General features: G+C 42.4%; 2 protein-coding genes across 10 annotated transcripts in view; one reads left to right on the top strand and one right to left on the bottom strand.

Moving 5' to 3' along the window:
- LOC117043861 (damage-control phosphatase ARMT1-like) overlaps positions 1 to 1,668 on the bottom strand; it is a 64,902-nt gene extending 63,234 nt beyond the window's left edge. For 3 of the 8 annotated variants that reach the window (XM_033143997.1, XM_033144002.1, XM_033144003.1), the window contains exon 1: positions 1,397 to 1,537. In XM_033143997.1, coding sequence (XP_032999888.1) covers positions 1,397 to 1,458 — 62 coding nt within the window. In that variant the 5' untranslated portion in view covers positions 1,459 to 1,537. Of the gene's footprint in view, positions 1 to 1,396 lie in introns of all 8 variants that reach the window. The other 5 variants (XM_033143999.1, XM_033144000.1, XM_033144005.1 and 2 more) reach the window with 4 other exon arrangements.
- On the top strand, positions 1,619 to 20,888 carry RMND1 (required for meiotic nuclear division 1 homolog). Of its 2 annotated transcripts, XM_033144011.1 has the most exons (13): positions 1,647 to 1,767; positions 2,243 to 2,332; positions 3,278 to 3,786; positions 7,386 to 7,494; positions 8,581 to 8,656; positions 10,167 to 10,206; positions 11,115 to 11,215; positions 12,049 to 12,155; positions 13,364 to 13,428; positions 13,525 to 13,601; positions 15,418 to 15,538; positions 17,709 to 17,825; positions 19,316 to 20,888. In XM_033144011.1, exons 3-13 carry the CDS (start codon positions 3,292 to 3,294, stop codon positions 19,346 to 19,348), a joined length of 1,341 nt encoding a protein of 446 aa, XP_032999902.1. In that variant the 5' UTR covers positions 1,647 to 1,767; positions 2,243 to 2,332; positions 3,278 to 3,291; the 3' UTR covers positions 19,349 to 20,888. The 2 variants fall into 2 exon arrangements, with proteins under 2 accessions (XP_032999901.1, XP_032999902.1); XM_033144010.1 differs by lacking the exon at positions 2,243 to 2,332 and having other exon boundaries at positions 1,619 to 1,767.

The raw sequence follows: 20,888 nt of genomic DNA, 5'->3' as shown, positions 1-20,888 counted from the left end.
AAACATTCATTTAATTTGTTGGAAGCTGCCTAGAGTAGTTACCCAGTCTGATGGGCACCATATTATTATTAATTATTTATTATTATTATTATTTATTATTATTATTTATTATTGTTATTATTGTTATTATTATTATTTCTTTACTATTAAATAAACAACTTAGTTCTCTTCAAAAAAAACGAGGAGAGGGAGGGAAAGACAATGCCTTGTTTCTGATGTCAGTACATCTGAATTATTGTCTAGAATAGTAAGAAAATGTATGATTTGTTAATCAATGGCAATTTAAGTCCTATTGCTAGGTTTCACAGTAGATAAAACATATTTTTAAAACTGGTTTTCATAGAATTGTACAGTTGGAAGGGACCACAAGTATCGTCTTGACACCCCCCCCCCAAGCCCTTGCACTGCCTTCCCAAAGCCAGGTAAGGAGGCGCTTGGCTTTGGGAAGGAGGCATGAGGGCTCTGACAGAGTCCTAGAGCTCTCATGCCTCATTCCCAAAGCCTAGTTAGCACTTCCCAGCTTTGGGAAGGAGATGACAGGGCTCTAGGCCCCTGCCAGAGGGTTGTGTTGTGTGTCAAATTTTGGCCTCACTACCCGCCCCCACCCAGCGCGCCCCCCAATGGCAAGCAGCATGCAGCCCACAGGTTCTGTGTCAAATAAAACTGCATCGTTAAAATTATGTAAATGTAAATACGCGAGAATACAAACATTGATTAAATAGCCCTGTGTCAAAGACACTGCTCAAATCATGATTTGGACATCTCAAGCTTAGCTTCACATACCCTCTGTTCCTCTTACTTAACTTCCTGGTTTTGCCTCAAGCCTGAACTGGAAACTCACTTCTAATTCTGGCTCAGAGACACGTATGGCTTATGCTTTGTTGCGACGTAATGGATAACTTGGTTTAGCAAACCACCGAGTGATTTGCAGGAGCAGGGAAGACGTGAATACTCGAAGCACGAGGGTTGGAGCGGAACCCAACCACCCACTGATAGCCGAAAAAGGCCACTGTGTTCCTGGCTTCTGTTGCGAAACCTCCCTTTCCCAACCAGAAGTGGTTCAAAGTGCGGGGAACAGGCACCCCTCTGAGACCGCAAGTGCCACACTCGCAAATAATTCGCGGGGGCAGCTCCGAATCTGGAAGCCGGCTTTCCGTGCAAAGCGAAGTGGAGCTCGGAGGAAGAAGAGCAGAAATGGGAAAACAGAGGCTCACTAGACTGCCGCGTTTTCAGCCGCCCCGGCTCTCCGAGCGGGGAGGGGAAGAGACCCGGACACAGATCCCTACCCTTGTCCCCTGGTACTCTACAGCTACAGCCTCCCCGCGAGTGGCCAACGGTTCACCCCTGGCCCACCCATTCTCAGAGCCCCCGATAAAGCGGCGGAGACGGGACGCACCCCTTGAACTTGCCCGCGAGCTGAGGCGGCAACGTTGCCGTCGGCGCCGCCATTTTGCTCATTGTGGCGCCACCCGGCGCAGCTGCGCGCTTTCCCAAGCAACGCCTGTTCCCATTGGTCGGCGGCTGGGAGGAGGGGCTCCTTCGGTAAAGGAGGGCGGGCGGAGGCATAAACAGTAAAACGAAACGTAAGGCCTTGGGCTAATCGCCTCCTCAGTAGGAGGCGTTGGCGACCTTCATCGGCGCTCTTGGGCGGCGAATATGACGTCGCGCGTCAACCGCACAGACGGAGGGGGCGGGGCTGATCCTGTGGCTCCGCCGGCCCTCCGTGGAGAGAGCGGGTCCTCCTCCCACCTCGTGCTTCGGCGCCAGGTTGGTAAAAGGCTCCTGCGCGTGGAACTGGGTCTCCCTCTGATTGGATGGTGTTTGGGGCGCGCGCATGGGGCAGAGTGCGAGGGGAGGGGGGGGTCATTCCTCCTGCACCCGCTTAAAACGTCCTAATTGGATACTGTGAGGTTCACCTGCGGCGGGTCGCCTCTTGCGCTCTAAATATGGTTCCCCGCAGCCTCCCGTTCTTTTTAGTGGGATGAATGGAGGCGGTCTGGGGGCCCCTTAGCGTACGTCTAGCATGAATGCGGGAAGCGGTGTGGGTTTCACCCTTAATGTCACCTGTCATCGGGGCGCTGTCGCTGTAAGGGAGGGTTTCAGGGCAAGGCTGGAGCCTGGGAAGATACTGAGGCCCTACAGCTCTCATGATTCCTGGTCATTTGTCATGTTTCCTGTAGTTCCTGGGGGGGCCGGAGTCCATCTTTTTCTGATCCAAATAATACTAATATGATTGGTGCAGGAATGGCCTGGCCTGAGGGAGAAAATTCTGCAGTGAATGAAAGATTGGACCCGTGTTGAGATATCCGGCACTTGTAGGGGGAACGATCATGTGAGTCACAGTCAGATGCAAGATAGACCATTAAGGCAGCACTTCTCAAGCTCTTGGAACTGGGGTTCTGCTTCTCAATTAATTCCATTCCACCCAGCTCAGCGCTGACAATCTTTTCGCAGGGGAGTGCCTAGTTCTTTCACGCAGCTGTGTTTATGTGGCCTGAAGCTAGATAATATGGCAGTAGCTCCTCCATCTGTACATTGAGCACAGCTGTAGTGCCAATTCTCACCTGCAGGGATGAGAAGAAGTGGAAAGTGTCATATATAGTGTCCCTATAATTTCATCTCCTCCTCACACCCCACAGCAAAGTTGTGCCATCTGCTTGAAGGCAGAGGTGACTGAAATGCCAAACCTTCACTGGTGGACCCCAGCTACTGTAGGGCCATCCCCAAATATTTTTCCTTCAGGTGCCCTATGCCACATCACAATCTAAGAACCTAGGGTCTAAGAAATACATTTTGACCTTACTCAGTCGAGTACCATGCTATTCAATGTGTTTCAGTGTATGATGTGTCTAATTTATTAGGCTATCCTACTCCATAGTTGGTGAAACTGAACTATCACTGTTTTAGTCATTGGCTGACTCATAGATTCTGTTGAGTATAGACTGCACTATTTGCCTTTGGCTGGTTAAAGTTATGCTACAAGGGAGAAAGATGCATCTCCCTGTTTGCTGTTAACCAAACTTTAATATGTTTGAAAACATGTTTTGATGAGAATATTCTGATCTGACCCCGTGTTTGGCTATTATGTTGCTGTAGTGGGTAAAGTAAATGTATTGCTGCAGTCTTCCTTGCTTGCTTCATTTGAAGCTGAGCCTATGAATGCAGAACGAGCCCTATTATTGATGTGATTGACTTGCTGTAGTGCAGAACTGTTTTTATAAAATGATAAATATTGCTCCTTTTCAGAAAGTTGACGCACTATAACTCTCTCATTCAGGACATAGTGAAAAGATGGCAACTAGACTACTGAGATTCCTGGCTAGATCTTCACACAAAACAAGCCACTGCCAACACTTGCATAAATATGGGCTTTCAGCACCAAGCAACCATCTTCAAGGGGTGTCAAGCAATTCTTTATTAGCGTGTAGATCCATCAGTATGTGCATTCCAGAGGCAACAACTTCTTGCTTAAGCAGGCTTTGTGTGCAAGCCAAGGAATGGCAGAGACCACAAGCTAATGTTCCTACTGCAGCAAAGACTGTGAATTATTTGAGTATGCATGTTTGTCCTCCACACAGGGAACAATTTTGTGCTCTTAACACAAGTTTCAAGCACAATGCAAAGTGTATGAGAAAATTTACAGATATACCAAACAGACATTATTCAGTTTTATCAACTAGTAAAATTATGCCAAATCAACATATTTTGCCAGCTAAAAGGCTACCAAAAGCATCGAGGACCAAGCAGCCATCTAGATCTAATCTGCCACTACTGTCTGAAACTGAGGTAAAGTATTAAAACTTTGAAGTGTAGTACTTATAACACTGAAGGGTTATGAAGACCAGAATAATGTTTCATAACAAGTATTATGCAGGAATGAGAAAACTCCTGTCTTTCTAACAGTACAGGGTGGGCCAGCCCATGAAAGCATGAACTCTTTCTTGACCCAGTTCCCCAACTTCAGCTATGTTGATGACTGCAGTCTAAGGAAGAGCATTCATGCACAAAGATGAGGTTTTGTTTTCTTTTTACTGAAGTCCCTATGGCTCTTGTCATGTTACTTCTATTTTCATTGCTGCCTTAGTGGTTGAGTGCTGTTGAAGATATGTTGCATCAGTTTGGGTGTGAGGGGGCTTGTTAGGCATAGTTTAAGAACCTCTGTGAATTGAAAATAATATTCACTTAAAATGCATGATAAAAACCCTAGATTGAACAAACATGAACCTGCTTAAATTGTGAAAAGAAAACCAGTATTTGAATAGATGTGGCATTTAAATATACTCAGCAAGCAAGTGCTTCAGGGATAGGGAACTGAATCTGGATGGTGATCTGGATTCCTAATTCCCCCAGTCCCTGCAGGCCAACTTGGACAGGTGGGCAGGAGCACCCACCTGTCAGTCACCTGGTTTCATAATGACATCAGGTGATTGGTACCTATTAAATCTGAAAGGAGGTTGCTGTATCTGCCAATCAACTGATTGGTGGATTTGGCAACCTCCTTTGAAGATGTACTTAAAGCACCAAGCAGCTGATTGCTCCTTGGAGCATGTCTCCAAAGAGGCTTGCTATAAATACTGATTGGCTGACTGGCAGTTATAGAGAGCCCCTCTGAAATCTATGGGTAAAGTGGGCTGGCTGCTCTCTAGAAATTATCTATAAAGAGCAGGCAGAAAGCTCTTCTAACATCAGAGATACCCCCCTGCCTGCTGTTTAAGAGTAAAAGGCAGCATTTCTACCTACCTTCATTCCAGCGCTGAAGTGGGATGGAGAAATACAGCTGCTTACTTTGCAAAGTAAAAGGCAGTGTTTTCAGCCACCTGGAGTGGACAGACATGGAAATGTTGGTTATGTGACTGCACCTGTGTGTGCATGTGTTTGTATGTGAGAGTGTTTGAATGCATATATGCCAGAGAGAGACAAGAGACCATCATGTCTAGTGAGAGTATGTATGTGCGTTGTGAATGTGTGTGTGTGTGTGGGGTGAGGGGTATGTTTAGAGTGTGCGTATACAAATGTGAATATATCAGCTATGCACGCCACTGGCGTATACCCTTAGAGGGATGGTTGACCATCAATGCAGCCCTTGGGCCAAAGCAGTTTAGCCACTGCTGCACTGTAGAGCACAGGTCTGAAAACCCTAGCTGGCTTGCAGATGGTATCAATATAGACTAACAATAAGCTATGGTTACTTTTCTAGTCTCAGTCTAAACCAGGGGTCAGCAACCTAAGGCCCATGGGTCGGAAGCGGCCCATGGAGGTCATTTGACCGGCCCACAAGCCGCCCCCAAACTGAGTTGCCCGCTCGCGCCCTGCGCTAAACCGGCACAGCATGGCGTGGGGACTTGCTTCCGCGATACTGAAAATAGTATCTGCGCAGACGCAGAGTCCGAAAATCGCACACACGCGATTTGACCCACGGAGGGATCTCCGCAGGACCGATCCTGCCCAGGCAAGATAAACTTTGCTGACCCCTGGTCTAAACCATTCCTTTTTTAAACATCTGCAGTGAGCCACATTGTGAAATAGGTATGAGAATTGTAGCTGGAATTGATACCTGACAATATTTTTTACAAGTCAACTGAAATGTGCAAAAAGTGACTCTGAGCACAGGCAAGAATCCTTTTATCTTTCCACCAAACCTCTCCTGCCTCAAATAAAGAGAAGGGCTTTCATCAGGCAGAAGGCTTCTTCCCAGGCTGGAGTCCCTGTACTTTCCTATTTAGAAGCTACACTGCCTACCCCACCTCCCTTGCAAGTATCCTCAATACAGAAACTGAAGAATACAGGCACCCCATCCAGAAATAAAAGAAAACCACCATTCTTTCCAAATCAAGCACCTTTTTATAAAAATGTTTCACCCAGAGCTTGCCATCTTTTTTTTTTTTGCCCTTAGGAAGTACTTTTTTTCTTTAAAAAATGTTTAGGGGTACTCTCATTTTGACTCAAGAAAATCACCATTTTATAGTTCAAATCAGGGGAAATACAGTAAATGGACAAAAGTACAAAGATTTACAAAATGTTTAGGGGTATGCGTACCCTTGTGTACCCCCGGGGGGAAAGCACTGGCCTTAGGTAGGTTCTTTTTTTGCTCCCTCGCCCAAAGAGCATCATTTTGTTTTCATAATTGTTATATAGGGTGAAATTTCTGTGTAACTCGTGATGCTCCTAGTCAAGTTACATTGCGACAACCGTTGGGAGGTGTGTGTGTACATGTTATGCTGTTACAGGTGGGTAGCCGTGTTGGTCTGCCATAGTCAAAACAAAATCGAAAATTCTTTCTAGTAGCACCTTAGAGACCAACTGAGTTTGTTCCTGGTATGAGCTTTCGTGTGCATGCACACTTCTTCAGATGTTATGCTGTGTGGAAGATGCTCTTAAGTTTCCATGTCATTGAAATGCAGGTTGGTTTCTGAAAACACTGATGTTTTAAACATCCAAAACATTTGGGGGGTTGTAATTACACACAAATAAATGTTTTGCAGACACCTTTTTCTGTTGCTGTGGTTTCTTTCCATCTCAAAAATACAGGGCAAAGTGTCAGACATGGTGAAAGGGTAGGTTACTTCAGTGAAATCTGCCACATGGTAAAATCTTGTGCCAGAGATTGCACTGACTCAGACTATAATACATAAAAACATTTGGAGTTACAAAATTGTCTTTCTTTGATGCAGAGCACCACCTGCTGGATGTTAATGTTGGAATTTTTTGCAAGGGCAAGTGTTAATCTTGTCACACACCAGATAACAAAATACTTGTCAGTCACACATTTTTTAGATTTTATGAAGTGTTGAAGTTAATTTAAAAAATACTTTATTCCAGTTACAGAAAATGAGAGTAATCTTTATAATGCCTTTTTAAGGGGAGAGAAGGAAGGGGATAAAACGTTTGGGCAGTAATTTACTCAAGTACTTCACTTGCAGCCTGGTTTTATTTATTTGGAATTGAATCCTACAAAATCTGTTGGGCTTGCACCCAACTAAGTTTGTATAGGATCATAGCCATATTGCATTTGAGTCTTTTGCATCTCTACACCCCTGCAAACTCCAGGATGCTTCCAGAGGGCCTGCTCTGGGTCTTGTTAAACAGGCAAAATGAATGAATAAGCCTATTGCAATATCTTACACATGGAATCTTATACCATGGTATTCATTAAAGGCTTGTAGTTTGAATCTTAATTCTAGGATTTGTGAAGCACAGTGATTTTACCTATTAGCAAAATGCTAGAATAGCTCTCCTAGTATTTGTGTGACATATGCATTTTGATACCAGGGGTCATAGAACAGTCGAGTGTACTCATCACGGTGCTGGTGAATAAGCCAAATAAATGTCCTCTAAATATATCACTTGATTGTTTTCTTAAACTAAACTTTGTTCCTTTGGCACAGGATCTGATGCAGTGCACAGCCTTTGCAACAGCAGAAGAATATAATCTTGGTACCCTATGCCATGATCTGACGTCATATGGCTATGTTGAAATAACAACATTACCTAGAGGTAGACCTCTGAACAGTTTGCCCCTCTTCTGTTGAATGCATGGAACATAGTTCCTCTTAGTAATAAAACTGCAGTGTTTATATCAACTTATCTGTGGAATGATGATTAGCACCTTGTAAAATTCTCTTTCAAAACTTTCTGAACAGAAATGCATCTTGAAACATGCTCCATTGCATGCTGTAATGTGGCTTAGCTGCTACTGCACCAAAAAACGTACCTGTTTAATCTTTATAAAGCTATGAAATGAAATAAACACTTTAAATACTTAGAAGCACATTGGCATAATATTTTCCCATGACCTGTTTTTTGTGTGGTAATCCCCTCCACTTTCTTGTATATTTTCTGATATTTTTACTGAGCTGTTTAAATTCATAAGAGCAATTTGGTAGACAAGCATTATAAAGTAATACGGTGATATGCCATGTATTTATTACATGAGTAAACAGAGGAAGGGCCTTGTATAACGGCTTATTGGTTCTTAAATTGACCATAAATTGTCACTCTAGATCAGAGGGCAAAACAATACCACTGTTGAACATACTTTTATTTGCAGATATTGACAGCATTTCTTTTCATCAATGCCTGTAGATCTTTAATCTGAAAATAGCACTTGTACACATGTGTAAGTGAAAAGGAAAAATTGCCATGTGTATTCTGCATGCAATAGAAGTACTCCTAGTCACACCTCCAGCCAGCCTAGAGCATGAATTCTGTAATGCTTTTGGAAGCGCTGTACTGCAAACTTCCTCTGATGTGTTATATAGTGCTAAAGGGCTTGAGGCTTAGGTGTGGAGCTGTATGAGTACTTCAAACCCCTAATTCTGTTTTCAGTATACTAGGAACTGTTATGGACTCAAGCAGGCCAAATCTCTCTCTCTCCCCACATCAGCAAGTGGGACCTTTAACATTTCAAAGCTTCTGAAATAGGACTATATTAAATGGGCACATGCAATGCAACCCTGTAGTTTTACTTAGATGTAATCACCACAGTTCTCAGTGGGGTTGTAGGGTAAATGTTTTACAGGGTTTTAAAAGCTGTTTTTGTGTCTCAGAATATGATTCCAAATCTGCTTTCTTGTAAACAAGATGCAGCAAACGTTTTGGTGATTGGTACAGAAAACTCAGCGAAAGAATATGATCCTGGAATAGTTTTTTTCTTCAGGTAGGTAATGCCCAACAATAAAGTGCATGTGAACTAATTTATTGTAACACAAATTAAAATGATAGGTTTTATTGCTTAGCTTGATAGCAACTCTGGGACTTGGGCTTCAAAAGGCCTTAACCCCCAAGCAACTGCAGATCTTTCCCCCTCCCTCTTTGCTGTAATGAAGGGGGCTGGGGTGGCGGCACTTAAAGGCTGCAATCTTCCCTAAGGCTGTCAGCTATACACAAACTCCACAGAGTAATTCTCAATGAGTACAGGGGCAGGGACTGACAAATGTAATTTCATGCCTTTTCAGATGTTTATAGAATTGTACTATATGATGGCTAGCCTCTGTGATCTTTGTATTTATTTATTTTTTTGAGAATAAATAATTGTGACCATTTAAAAGTTTTTTTAAAGCTATTAAATATTTTCCGAAACCTCATAAACACACTATCACCATAGTAATTGGTTAATTGATCACTTGAAGCCAGATAACTAAGATTTAAAATTTTGGATGAGTTGAGGACTGTAGGATTAACAGTCTATTTTCAGTTACAGGTAGGTAGCCGTGTTGGTCTGCCATAGTCAAAACAAAATAAAATAAAAAATTCCTTCCAGTAGCACCTTAGAGACCAACTAAGTTTGTTCTTGGTATGAGCTTTCGTGTGCATGCACACTTCTTCTATTTTCAGTCAGCGTCAGTTTCACATCCGTACAGTCATAAATTGATTCCATCCTGTTTCTGGGTTTTTTAAAAGTCCAGTAAAAATTGTATTTACCATATTTTTCGGTCCATAACACGCACCAGACTGCAAGACGCACTTAGTTTTTAGAGGCAGAAAACCAGAAAAAAATATTTTTCTGGTTTCCCTCCTCTAAAAGGCTGGGAGGTGGGCGCTGGAGGGGAAGCAGAGGAGGCAGCAGCGGCGGCAGAGAAAGTGGAAGCCCAACAGCATCGCTATCGGCCTTCCCCTTTCTCCCCCCCCTTTCACCGGTGTTGGCAGGGGCGGGGGAGACAGCGGGGAGCGGAGTAGATGCTGCTGGATCCTCCCCGCAGCCTCCATTCGCAAAAACAAGCATGTTTCTGCGAACGGAGGTGCAGGGAGGATCCAGCAACATCTCCACTGCTGCCCCCTGCTTGCTTGACGGGGAGCCTTCGCTCCATAAGGCGCACCAACATTTCCCCTTTTTAGGAGGGAAAAAGTGCATCTTATGGAGCGAAAAATATGGTATGTACTTAATTTTTAATCACAAAATATTATTTAAATATGTATTTTCCCCTCAGTGTATGCATCTGTATGTTTCTGAGCCAAGTATTGCCACTAAATTTGGAGAAGTATAAACTCTTAAAGTAGAATTTTGTTTTGATTGGGTGTGAATTATGTCAGTTCACTTAAAGTGGACCAAACTAAATTCTTCTCCATCCTTATCTAGAATAGAGTATTTCTTCTTGCCAAGAAATACACATGTAAGCATGAAACATAATCTGTGCTGCTAACACCACATTGGAATTCTGTTCATACAGGGAAGGATCTGTTGTGTTCTGGAATGTTGAAGAAAAAACAGTAAGTGGAAGCCATATTTTATGAGGTAAACTCCATTGGTCTTTGCAGTTCCACAAAATAAAATGGTTTGGCTGGATTTTAAGTGTAGATTTAGCAAATGCTACTAATGTATCTTTTTACATTTTACAGTCTAATTTTTCAGTTTGTTTTTTTTAAAAATGTATATGAAGGGCAGTGGGAGTTTTTGTCCCATGTCTTTTGATGCTTTTATTATTATTTTTAAACTACCGGTAAGTTATTCACAATGATGTATTTCTGCAAGTTGTTATTTGAGAATAAAGACAATGTTGTCAGTGTAGAAAATTGTAGGAAATCAATGAGATGTGACAGAAGATACTATGGGTCGTGGCCATGTGCAAAGTAGAGCCAGACTGAGAGGAGTTACATTTTGCCTTTGCGCACACAGATTCCCACATCTGCGCCTAGCAAAGTAACAGAAGTGTGGTGTCAGAGGTTGCTTGTAGGGGGAAAGTAGGAGGCAGGGATGCTTAACCTCTCTCACACCTACCATTTTAGCCTTCCTTCGCACACCCTCCTCTTTTTAACGTTTATTCTTCTAATGGGCTTGCTTCCAGTTTCAGAGCCCAGATTAAGAAAAAACAAAAACTGTCTGAGACAATTTCTGGGGGAGGGACTGAGAGATGGGAAGGGATTGAGAGATGGGAAGTGTGAAGCATCTCCTCTCCTAGGTCAATTCTCCCTTGTAAGTACTCTTCTACTCTTCTCTCTGCCCCTGTATTTGCATTGTGAGGAAAAGCTGGAGTTGCTTTCCTTGTGATGTGCAGTTCCACCCTCCCTCTCCATGGTATTTCAATACTGGCTGAAGGCACCATGACTATTAGCCTGCAGGTTTATATGATGACTTCCTAGCATTTGTCAGCAATTTCAATATGCAGGGTCTTTTCTAGATGAAGAGCATCATGCAAATGCTGGAAAGGCATGAAATTCAGCCATACGAAGTTGCACTTGTTCACTGGGAAAATGAAGAGATGAACTACAGATTAGGAGAGTAAGTGTTTGTATGTCATCAAGTGCTAGTTTCTGTGCAATTTAGCTTCTTGCATATATTTGTTTCCTGAAATCATTGCTAAATATTTACACTGCTCTGCCAGCTTGTTTAGACCTCCCATAATCTTTGTAAGAAAGCTGCATTTGCAATTCCTTTGCAAAGTAAGAAAGTATTGCCATTGCCATCTTTGAGACAGGGAGCACAAATAATATTATTACTTAAATAATAATAAAAACCTTTAGGGAACTGGGGACCACTGCCTCTCGTAATGAGGTATTAACAACTTCATTGGCCCTACTAGCTGTCCCCTCTCTGCTAGACTTCATAAGCCACAAGGGGCATGGATCAGCAAGCGATTCCACACATCAAACCAGTATCTTCAATCTGCACCAACTGACACTCATTCCAAGATAAATGAACCTTAAGAATCACCTGCACTAACTGTTAAGAGAAAGTAATGAAGGATGCAACTGACCTTATCCTCAGAAAGGAATTGCAATGGGCCACTGAGAGTTCTATCACCTCAGTCAGGCCAGCATATACCTGTATACTCGGCCCTTAAAAAAAAATTCCCCAAATACCGGTAACTTGCTAAGCAGCTTTTGAAACTTTCTGTTCAGGTGAATTGTTTTTCTTGTTTGAAAAAGAAGCTCAACAAGTCTGAAGTTTTCTTCAATTATCTGTGACGGGAACTAAGCATGTTTTTAGGTGCTCTGATTTATTATTATTTTTAACTTATAGTATAGCTAGTTCCTGTGTGTCATGGATTTCTACTAGGCTTATTCTGTTTTGGTGCTTGTGGTCAATTAAAGTATTCATCTTGCTCTTTACAGAGCGCAGTCAAAGCTTCATAGAGGAGAAATCCTGATAAATTCAGAACTAGATCCTGATGAAGTTACTCTAGAGAAGTTTGCTTTTTCAAATGCTCTTTGCCTTTCTGGTAAGTGATATATTGCATCAGGCTTTCTAAGCAGCATTTTGCATCAGAATTTGGGATGTGTAGCATGTGCTGCGAAAATCCCCCCCCCCCAAAGTGTTACTTAAAATGTTTTTGTGAGGGAAGCTTGGGAACGTGCACTAGAGATAAGTTATGTAAAGTAGTATTACTTCAGCATGATGCAAAGAACTTGAGAAGTGAACTTCAGAGATCATTGCAGAGGTACACTGATAGTATCCTTAAAATGTGTGTTGCTTTGTCTATTTTGGACAATTCCTTCTTGATATCAGATTCAAATGATAAGCAATTTCTTGAGTTACTTCTGGAGTTCAGTGCCACAAAAAGCAATTCAGCTTTGCAGGAAGTAGCCGAAGGCTAATAATTTGTGGTGGGGAGGATTTAAACTGGGAGTTTAGCACCTGTTACCTGCTGTCACTTCTAGAACCAAACCTGGACACCCCTACTCCATTACTGTTTTAAATTTTGTTTTTAACTCCCAACAACTGGGAAGTCTGATTGCAAGTCTCCCACCTGACATCTGTTTTGGCCCTCAAGCATGCATTTTTTAGCTTCCTTGTGAATACATCATATGCCATATTTTTCCATGTATTGGACGAGGTTTTTTGACTCAAAAATCATGTCCAAAAATTGGGGTTGTCCAGTACAAAGATAGTGGCGGGCGGGGGGGAGCGGTGTGCCACCAGCCGGTTGGCGGGAGCGCGGCTTCCACCGATGCTGTAGTGAGTGATCTGGGGGGTGTTTCCTGCCCGCAGCTGCGTGGGGGTGGGGGGAGAGAAGCTGTGCGTTGCCAGCCAGCTCGTTGGCGGGAGTGCAACTTCCCCCAATGCTGCTGCATGCAGCGGGCGCTACCTGGGTCGTTTTCCACATGCGGTAGCATCAGGGGAGGTTGCACTCCCGCCAACCGGATGGCTGGCAGGAGCGCAACTTCCGCCGATGCCACTGCACACACAGGAAATGATCTAGGGCAGTGTTTTCTGCCCGCAGCTGCATGGGGGGAGGGGGCCAACAACTTTGGGCCATCTCCCCTCATTTTCCTAAAATTGAGTCCCCAAAAATGGGGGGGGGTCATTATACTTGGGGGTGTCCTATAGACGGAAAAAAAGTAATTGAAAGTAGGGATTTGGTTTTGTGAAAACATTAAAGGGTAGTGAACATGAATAATAAATCTCTTGTACTTTTCCCTAATGTAGTGAAACTGGCAATTTGGGAAGCATCATTGGATAATTTTGTAGAATCTATCCAGTCAATACCTGAGGTATTCACTACTTCATTGGTCTTACGTACTATTATTAAATTGAGCTATTTGCAACATATATTTGTTCTTAATGTCTCACTACTATCTTTTTAACAGATACTAAAGTCAAGAAGGAAGGTGAAGCTCTCTCATGCTGATGTGATGCAGAAAATTGGGGAATTATTTGCGTTGAGGTATCTTCATTAAAACAAGGAAACTTAACAATTCCCAGGACACTTCATTGTTATTTATTTCATTTATAAATTGCTTTCCATAATGCATCCTGAAGCAGTTTACAATATATTTTGATCCTTCACTTCCAGCCACCTTCATTTTCTACACCCTGCCTTTGCTACCAACACAGTTATTGGTTCCCTTTTGAGAAGCGAAATTGCCTATTGAAATCTAGCATCATTTTTTTAAAGATACCCTAAGCTCACACCCAAGGTCAAGCCTACCAATTGCAAGGGGTGGATCAATTTAGGACACCAAGGATTAGAAACAAAAATGCTAAATACAGTGGAAGAGCACAATGCAGTTATGTCTCTTTCTACACTCCCCAATTAGCACCATATTGTCTGAACACTTGGAAATACGTACCCTGTTAATTGGTGTTTATTAAACATGAAACTTAGAATCTTCAGCTGAATGGAAATCCTATTGAATAACATGGATTTATTATAAAAGTTTTTAAGAGCTACAGTGTACGCTGCAGCTGCATTTATGTGATAAGAGCATAAGCAAGTATATCTTTTATAACCTTGACAAGTTCTGTATTTTCCCCAAATCCTGTTTCTAGGAATGTCTGTTACAGACCTATATGATTTGTGACGGGTAACTGTAAATAAAGCTTAGATCAGCTTGCTGAGAGCAGGGAATCTCTTTTTGTTTAGAGATGGGAGATAAGTCCTAAATCCTTTAATCATAAGGATTTAGAAGTACCACTGGGAAGTACTAATCATGAGAAGTCCTGCTGCAGGAACAGGTCTTAACCAGAGAGCAGGATTGTTTCCAGATCTTATTGGTAAAATAGTGTAAAAAGGGTAAAGGGACCCGACCATTAGGTCCAGTCGCGGACGACTCTGGGGTTGCGGCGCTCATCTCGCTTTATTGGCCGAGGGAGCCGGCGTACAGCTTCCGGGTTATGTGGCCAGCATGACTAAGCCGCTTCTGGCGAACCAGAGCAGCGCACAGAAACCCCGTTTACCTTCCCGCCGGAGCGGTACCTATTTATCTACTTGCACTTTGACGTGCTTTCAAACTGCTAAGTTGGCAGGAGCAGGGACCGAGCAACAGGAGCTCACCCCATTGCGGGGATTCGAACCACCAACCTTCTGATCAACAAGCCCTAGGCTCTGTGGTTTAACCCACAGCACCACCCACGTCCCAAGGTAGGATAGTGTAGTCAAGGAAAAAAAGCAGTTCAGTAACAAACATACTCGTTCATTCAAAAAATAATAATGGCTTCTCCTGTGCCAATGGGGGCACATGGGGGGAGCCCTGTTGCAGAACCCCTTCTGCAGGACTTCCACTGACAGGATTCATAAGGTGAATTTCTTAATTAAATTTGTACCTTCTTAAAGTAATTAATATTTACTTTTTAAATTTATAGTCCACCCTTCCTCTCAAAGAAGCCCATGAAGGAATATGGAAATCATCACTTTGTTTTGAGTGACCAATATAGCCTTCATGGTTTGGCACAAAAATGAGCCTGAAATACCCTTTTCACTGTGATAAAATCTTATTTTCCTGGTGTGAGCCACACCATAGGTTGCCATTTTGTTGGTACTGTAAAATTTTTATTTTTCTTCAAGCCAGGGAAGCAGCTGTAGCATGTGATAGAAAAATGAATTGTGCAGGCCTGAGAGTTTTCCAGTGCTTATTCATTTTGTGTCAAACCATGGTTTGGCATTACATCTGAACCACCTAGGTAGAATTATTAACTCAATTTAGGAGGGAACAACCACCCATAATTGCTCTGAATATATGTATTTACCTACCTTTCCTCAGGCACCGCATAAATCTGAGTTCGGACCTGCTGATGACACCAGATTTCTATTGGGATAGAGAGCATCTTGAACAGTTATATGATAAAACTTGCCAGTTTCTCAGCATTAATCGCAGAGTTAAGGTAGGCACACAATTCCAGCTTTCCTGCCTCAGCGAAAACTTCAGTTTTTGTCAATTGTTCATAGATTGGTTCTCATCAAAGAAGTATTAAACTTTTCATGCTTCTCCATTTTCTTCTTCTGTTTTCTTGGTCATCTTTGTCGTGTATGCCACCTTGGGCTTCTTGGAGGAAAGGCAGGGCATAAATAAAGGCACTTGATGTGTACAAGTATTTCAGTGTTGATGAGCAAGAATACGGGCATTGACTCAAAGTCACCCAAGTGTAGTTAGAAGATACTTCTGCCTAGTTTTGGCTGGGGGGTTGTTGATTCTTCCCAATTCACAGGGTGTATACTACCCTCTATACAGGCCATTCCAGAGGGCCCACCAAATTTTGGGAGCAGCTTTTCAGGGAGCAAAGGGTTTCCATGGAGCAGTGTACATGCAGAACGTTACATGGTTTGGGGGCTTCATGCCATTAATTTTAAACAACAACAACAAAAATCAATCCTATTCTCTTATTCTCTCTCTTTCTCCAGTGTGGTGTAGTGGTTAAGAGCGGTGGACTTGTAATCTGGTGAACTGCGTTCGCGTCCCCGCTCCTCCACATCCAGGTGCTGGGTGACCTTGGGCTATTCGGACTTCTCTGAAGTCTCTCAGCCTCACTCACATCACAGAGTGTTTGTTGTGGGGGAGGAAGGGTTAAGGAGAATGTTAGCTGCTTTGAGACTCCTTCGGGTAGTGATAAAGTGGGATATCAAATCCAAACTCTTCTTCTAATATGTCCTGTTTGTTCCATTCCTACTCAGAGCTGGCTTGCTGGTATTGTATTTAATTTTGTTAATTGCAGTATAGTTTTCTCATATAGCAAGCTCATCATCCATTTTTATTATGTCTTCCTCAGCATGATCAGTTCTTCCCATGAAGCCAGGTTTTCTCTCCTAAAGGACATTAATCTGCTTATCACAATTAATCTTTTGACAATCTATTAACTGCTGTCCCTGCTGATAGGTGTGGCTTCATAGCTGCCTGTGAAAAGTCTGGCAGGCCTGTACAAGTCTTGCGTTAGTGAGTTTCTCTGATTCCTAAGTGGCTGGTACTTGGTTTGAAAAGAGGTCTCCATTGGTAAGAACTAGGAGCCTAATGAGAGTTTCACTCTGTATTATGTAAACAAGGTTTTGAGGAAGTGCTGATTTTTGCCCTCCAGGTGATAAGAGTCCAAAATTGCACTTTTTGCTAAAATGCACTTGAAAGGGGCATTATTTTGAAAATATGTTGCACAGTTAGGGCAGTCGAGCTTGATTGTCACTTGATTGAACAGACAGGAGGGTTTGATGGAGATATGAGAGGAATCCAGTCATTTCCAATTCATTCTTCATGGTTTGCAGTTATGCCATTCTTATGCACACATGCATGTAGGGGAGAAATTATAGTTGTTAAGTCTATGGGAATCCTTTACAGATTGGTGCTTTGCACTGGATTGAGTTGGATTTTGCCTTCATCTTCCATTAAAGGTAAAGGTAAAGGGACCCCTGACCATTAGGTCCAGTCGCGGACGACTCTGGGGTTGCAGCACTCATCTCGCTTTATTGGCTGAGGGAGCTGGCTCCTGGGTCATGTGGCCAGCATGACTATCTGCTTCTGGCGAACCAGAGCAGCGCACAGAAACGCCGTTTGCCTTCCCGCCGGAGCGGTACCTATTTATCTACTTGCACTTGACATGCTTTCGAACTGCTAGGTTGGCAGGAGCTGGGACCGAGCAACAGGAGCTCACCCCATCGCAGGGAAACGAACTGCTGACCTTCTGATCGGCATGCCCTAGGCTTTGTGGTTTACCCACAGCGCCACCCGCGTCCCTCTTAATCTTCCATTACTTAAACCCAAAACTTTAGAAACTGTTCAATTTTAGGAACTATTAATGAACAAAGTTCCGGCTGATGTAGTCATTGTGGTCTATATTTGTAAACCACTGTTCAGTAAATCTGCTAACAATGAGATGTCAAAATTCCTAATACTAACTTTATGGTGTTGGGTGCTCTGCTGCATTCATTGATAGAAACATCAGCTCTGATATAGTTCATCAAACTTCAGTATGTTCATTAAGCCTTTTAGTGGATAAGCTGTTTAGGTGATAATACCTTGAACAAGTTGTTTACCCAAGGATTTCTGAAGAATCATTTCCTCTATTGCAGGTGGTGAATGAAAAGCTCCAGCACTGCACAGAGCTGACAGATTTGATGAGAAATCATTTGAGTGAAAAGCATGCTTTGCGTTTGGAGTGGATGATAGTGATACTCATCACCATAGAGGTAAGTCTGCAACAATGCGCTGCTGTGCAGTGTTAGTATGAACTTAACAGCTTTGCTGAAACAAACATGTCTTGAGCTCTTTCCTTGTGAGTACAATCAGTATAGGTAAAGGGACCCCTGACCATCAGGTCCAGTCGTGTCCGACTCTGGGGTTGCAGCGCTCATCTCGCTCTATAGGCCGAGGAAGCCGCCGTTTGTCCGCAGACAGCTTCCAGGTCATGTGGCCAGCATGACAAAGCTGCTTCTGGCAAACCAGAGCAGTGCACGGAAACGCCGTTTACCTTCCCGCTGGAGTGGTCCCTATTTATCTACTTGCACTTTGACATGCTTTCGAACTGCTAGGTGGGCAGGAGACAATCAGTATATCACATCCTAAAATGTTAGCAAGTTCACTGAATCATGTCTCAATACAATTTCAATTTAATTACACATGATGCAGGAAAGTTGGGGAGAAGTTTGTAAATATGCTCTAGGAATATACGTAGATATAGCACTCTCTAGTGTTCAAAATGCTTCAAATACATTATTTCAATGATTCTGGCAACAGAACTATAAAGTAGGCCAGTATTATCCCTAAATTATAAATGCCGAACTGAAACTGAGAGAATAGGGACTTTGATTAAATGAGATTTGAACAAGCAACTTGGCCACCACACTGCACCAGCATAATTTTTACCTATGGGGTGGTATGTAACCTTCATGTGGTTCAAGTGCCAAGTGTATTCATGGCTTTCTGAGTTTACATGCCCTGGAAGCCACACATTACATTGTCTACACTGTTTTCTATGTGACATGAAGCATTCCTAAGCTGAGAATGCATATCGATCTGTAATTACTTCCTGTGTTACTGGAATTTGTGTACTTTCTTTTTTGCAAACTACAAATGTATTTGGTTTCTGGGGGCAATCAACAGCAGTTACACCTGTTAAGCAATGGCTGGGAACTGTTCCCTCCAGTTAAGGAACTGCTATGTGCAAAATCAGAGCCCCAGTCAGTCTCTACACACTGAGGTGCAAGTGCGAGAGCAAAGCAAAAGACTTGGAATAGCAACTCAAGCAGTACCTGCTGATGAAAGGAACTGTTCAGTGACTACCTTTTTAAGTCAGTGTCTGAAAGAGGGCTGTTATCCTGTCATCCTCTCCCTTCCCCACCTGCCTACCTCTGACTTTCAGAGGCCTTTGCTTGCATGAATAGTGCTGATTCTTTATTTTTCTGGCCACCAAGCTTATACGGGTGAGTGATCAACATTAGAATCTTCCGTCACTCTTATGAAAATGTTAACCATCCCTTTGCCTTGATATCACCTTTAGCTGCTGAACAGATTGCTTATGCTGGAGTAAGGGGCCCTATTTGTATTAGTTAGCATTAGGGTGTTGTTTTTTAAAGGGTGGTTTTAAATACCACTGTAAGGAACAGTTTGGAGCTGTTGACTTTCATTACCAATGAAAACACTTGGGGAAAAATATAATAAAATTATATTTCTTTTGCAGGTAATGTTTGAACTTGGCAGAGTTCTTTTCTGATAACTTGTGAATGGTAAGAGAAGTTTGAGAAGTTTGTGAAGATCATCCCAACAGCCTTGTGTTTGCTGGACTTCAGCTTTATTCTTCACACTTCTGAAAAGTTCAGCAAGTGTCATAATAAATGTATGGACACTTGCTGCTAATGAAACAATTGAATTCACTGAGGTTAGACCAAAGCTTGAATTGGGGGTTGTTTCCAAGAAATCATGGTTCAGAGTATATTGATCCTTCTTTAAGATACCTTTTTTTAGAAAGCAGACAACCAAAGACTGGCTTACTAAAGCTGCATCCACACTTGCAATTTTTTTTTTATCTGCTGTATAGCAGGAAATTATGTAATGATGCAGTAGTCTGTGCTATGTAAAATAAGGCTTTTATATGGGTTATGTCTCACTGTGTGGTGCGTATTTTGCCACAACTGTGACACATTTCCCAGACCTGAGGGAAGCATTTCCAGTATTGTACTACTGTGTATGTGGGGAATGAGTTATCCATAGAAAAATAAGTGTGCTGGGAGAAAAATAGGCTGAACTCTTCTCCCAAACGTGCTAATTTGTTTTGTGCATTTTTTTAAACAGGGAAGGATTTAAACATGTTATCCCCTGTCTGCAGCTTACGTAGAAACAGCTCAGGAAAAACATGTCCATGTTACGCTGCTAAGTATAAACTGGCTCTTGGCCTGGGCCAAAAGTAGGAGCCCAAACCAATGAACTGGTTCAGACTTGAAACTGAATCCATAAACAGAAAAACCAGTATCTGTCCCAGGAAGTTAGGAGGTTCTTTTGAGGATGAGAGAGTATTTGTCTCTTCTAACTCTAGAGACATGGACAAAAGAGAATATATTTTGTAGGAAATTTGAAAAAGGACTCAGAAAGTGAGTTACCCTGCATTTATCTCAACTTCCCACACCAAGCACAAACTGTTTCTTTCTGATTAGTTATTTTGCTGCCCTGATCTAAATAAACCATATTCAAATTTGGATTTACCCCAAAATTTCTATCCAGATGATGCACTAAATATGACTGACTCTTCAATCAGAAGCACCTAGCTAGTTCAGATTGACTTTAATGTACTTCTCCAAGGAGCAACAGACACTTATCAAGTTAGCTTGTGGGAGATTTCAAGTGGGACTAATAAATGTGTAGGCATAAATTTCATCAAAATATTTACAGATGTCTTAGTCCTACTTGAAATCTCCAACCAACAGATTTTGTAAAAGTGAAAACATGGGAATAGGGTTTTCTCCACTGTGGCACCCTATGGACCTTCACCTAAGTTTGTTTCCCTGCACAAATACCATTCCACTGACAGCTAAAGGCCTACTTGTTTATCTGGAACTTTGGGGAAGAGTGAAAATGGCTGATGACAATTTATTCCTTGTCTGTGCTGTGAATTATGTATTTTAAATTGTTTTGCTGATACTATTTTGTATCCCTTCAAGATTTTAACTGCATATTTGTTGCCCTGGGATCCTAAAGGAAGTGTGTGGTCAAATTATAGCTAATAGTAATAAAATATTTCATCATCTTTTTTTCCCTAA

This window comes from Lacerta agilis, chromosome 3 (assembly GCF_009819535.1).
Source record: "Lacerta agilis isolate rLacAgi1 chromosome 3, rLacAgi1.pri, whole genome shotgun sequence".
Lineage (NCBI taxonomy): Eukaryota > Metazoa > Chordata > Lepidosauria > Squamata > Lacertidae > Lacerta > Lacerta agilis.
The sequence above is the reverse complement of the archived record's forward strand: the minus strand, read 5'-3'. Positions and strand labels throughout refer to the sequence as shown.

Bases quoted from the DNA above. Each gene is read 5' to 3' on its own strand.
- RMND1 (XM_033144010.1), top strand. From the start codon at position 3,292: ATGGCAACTAGACTACTGAGATTCCTGGCTAGATCTTCACACAAAACA. The intron at 3,787-7,385 runs GTAAAGTATTAA...CCTTTGGCACAG, and splicing joins CACTACTGTCTGAAACTGAG to GATCTGATGCAGTGCACAGC. The intron at 15,539-17,708 runs GTAGGCACACAA...CCTCTATTGCAG, and splicing joins GCATTAATCGCAGAGTTAAG to GTGGTGAATGAAAAGCTCCA.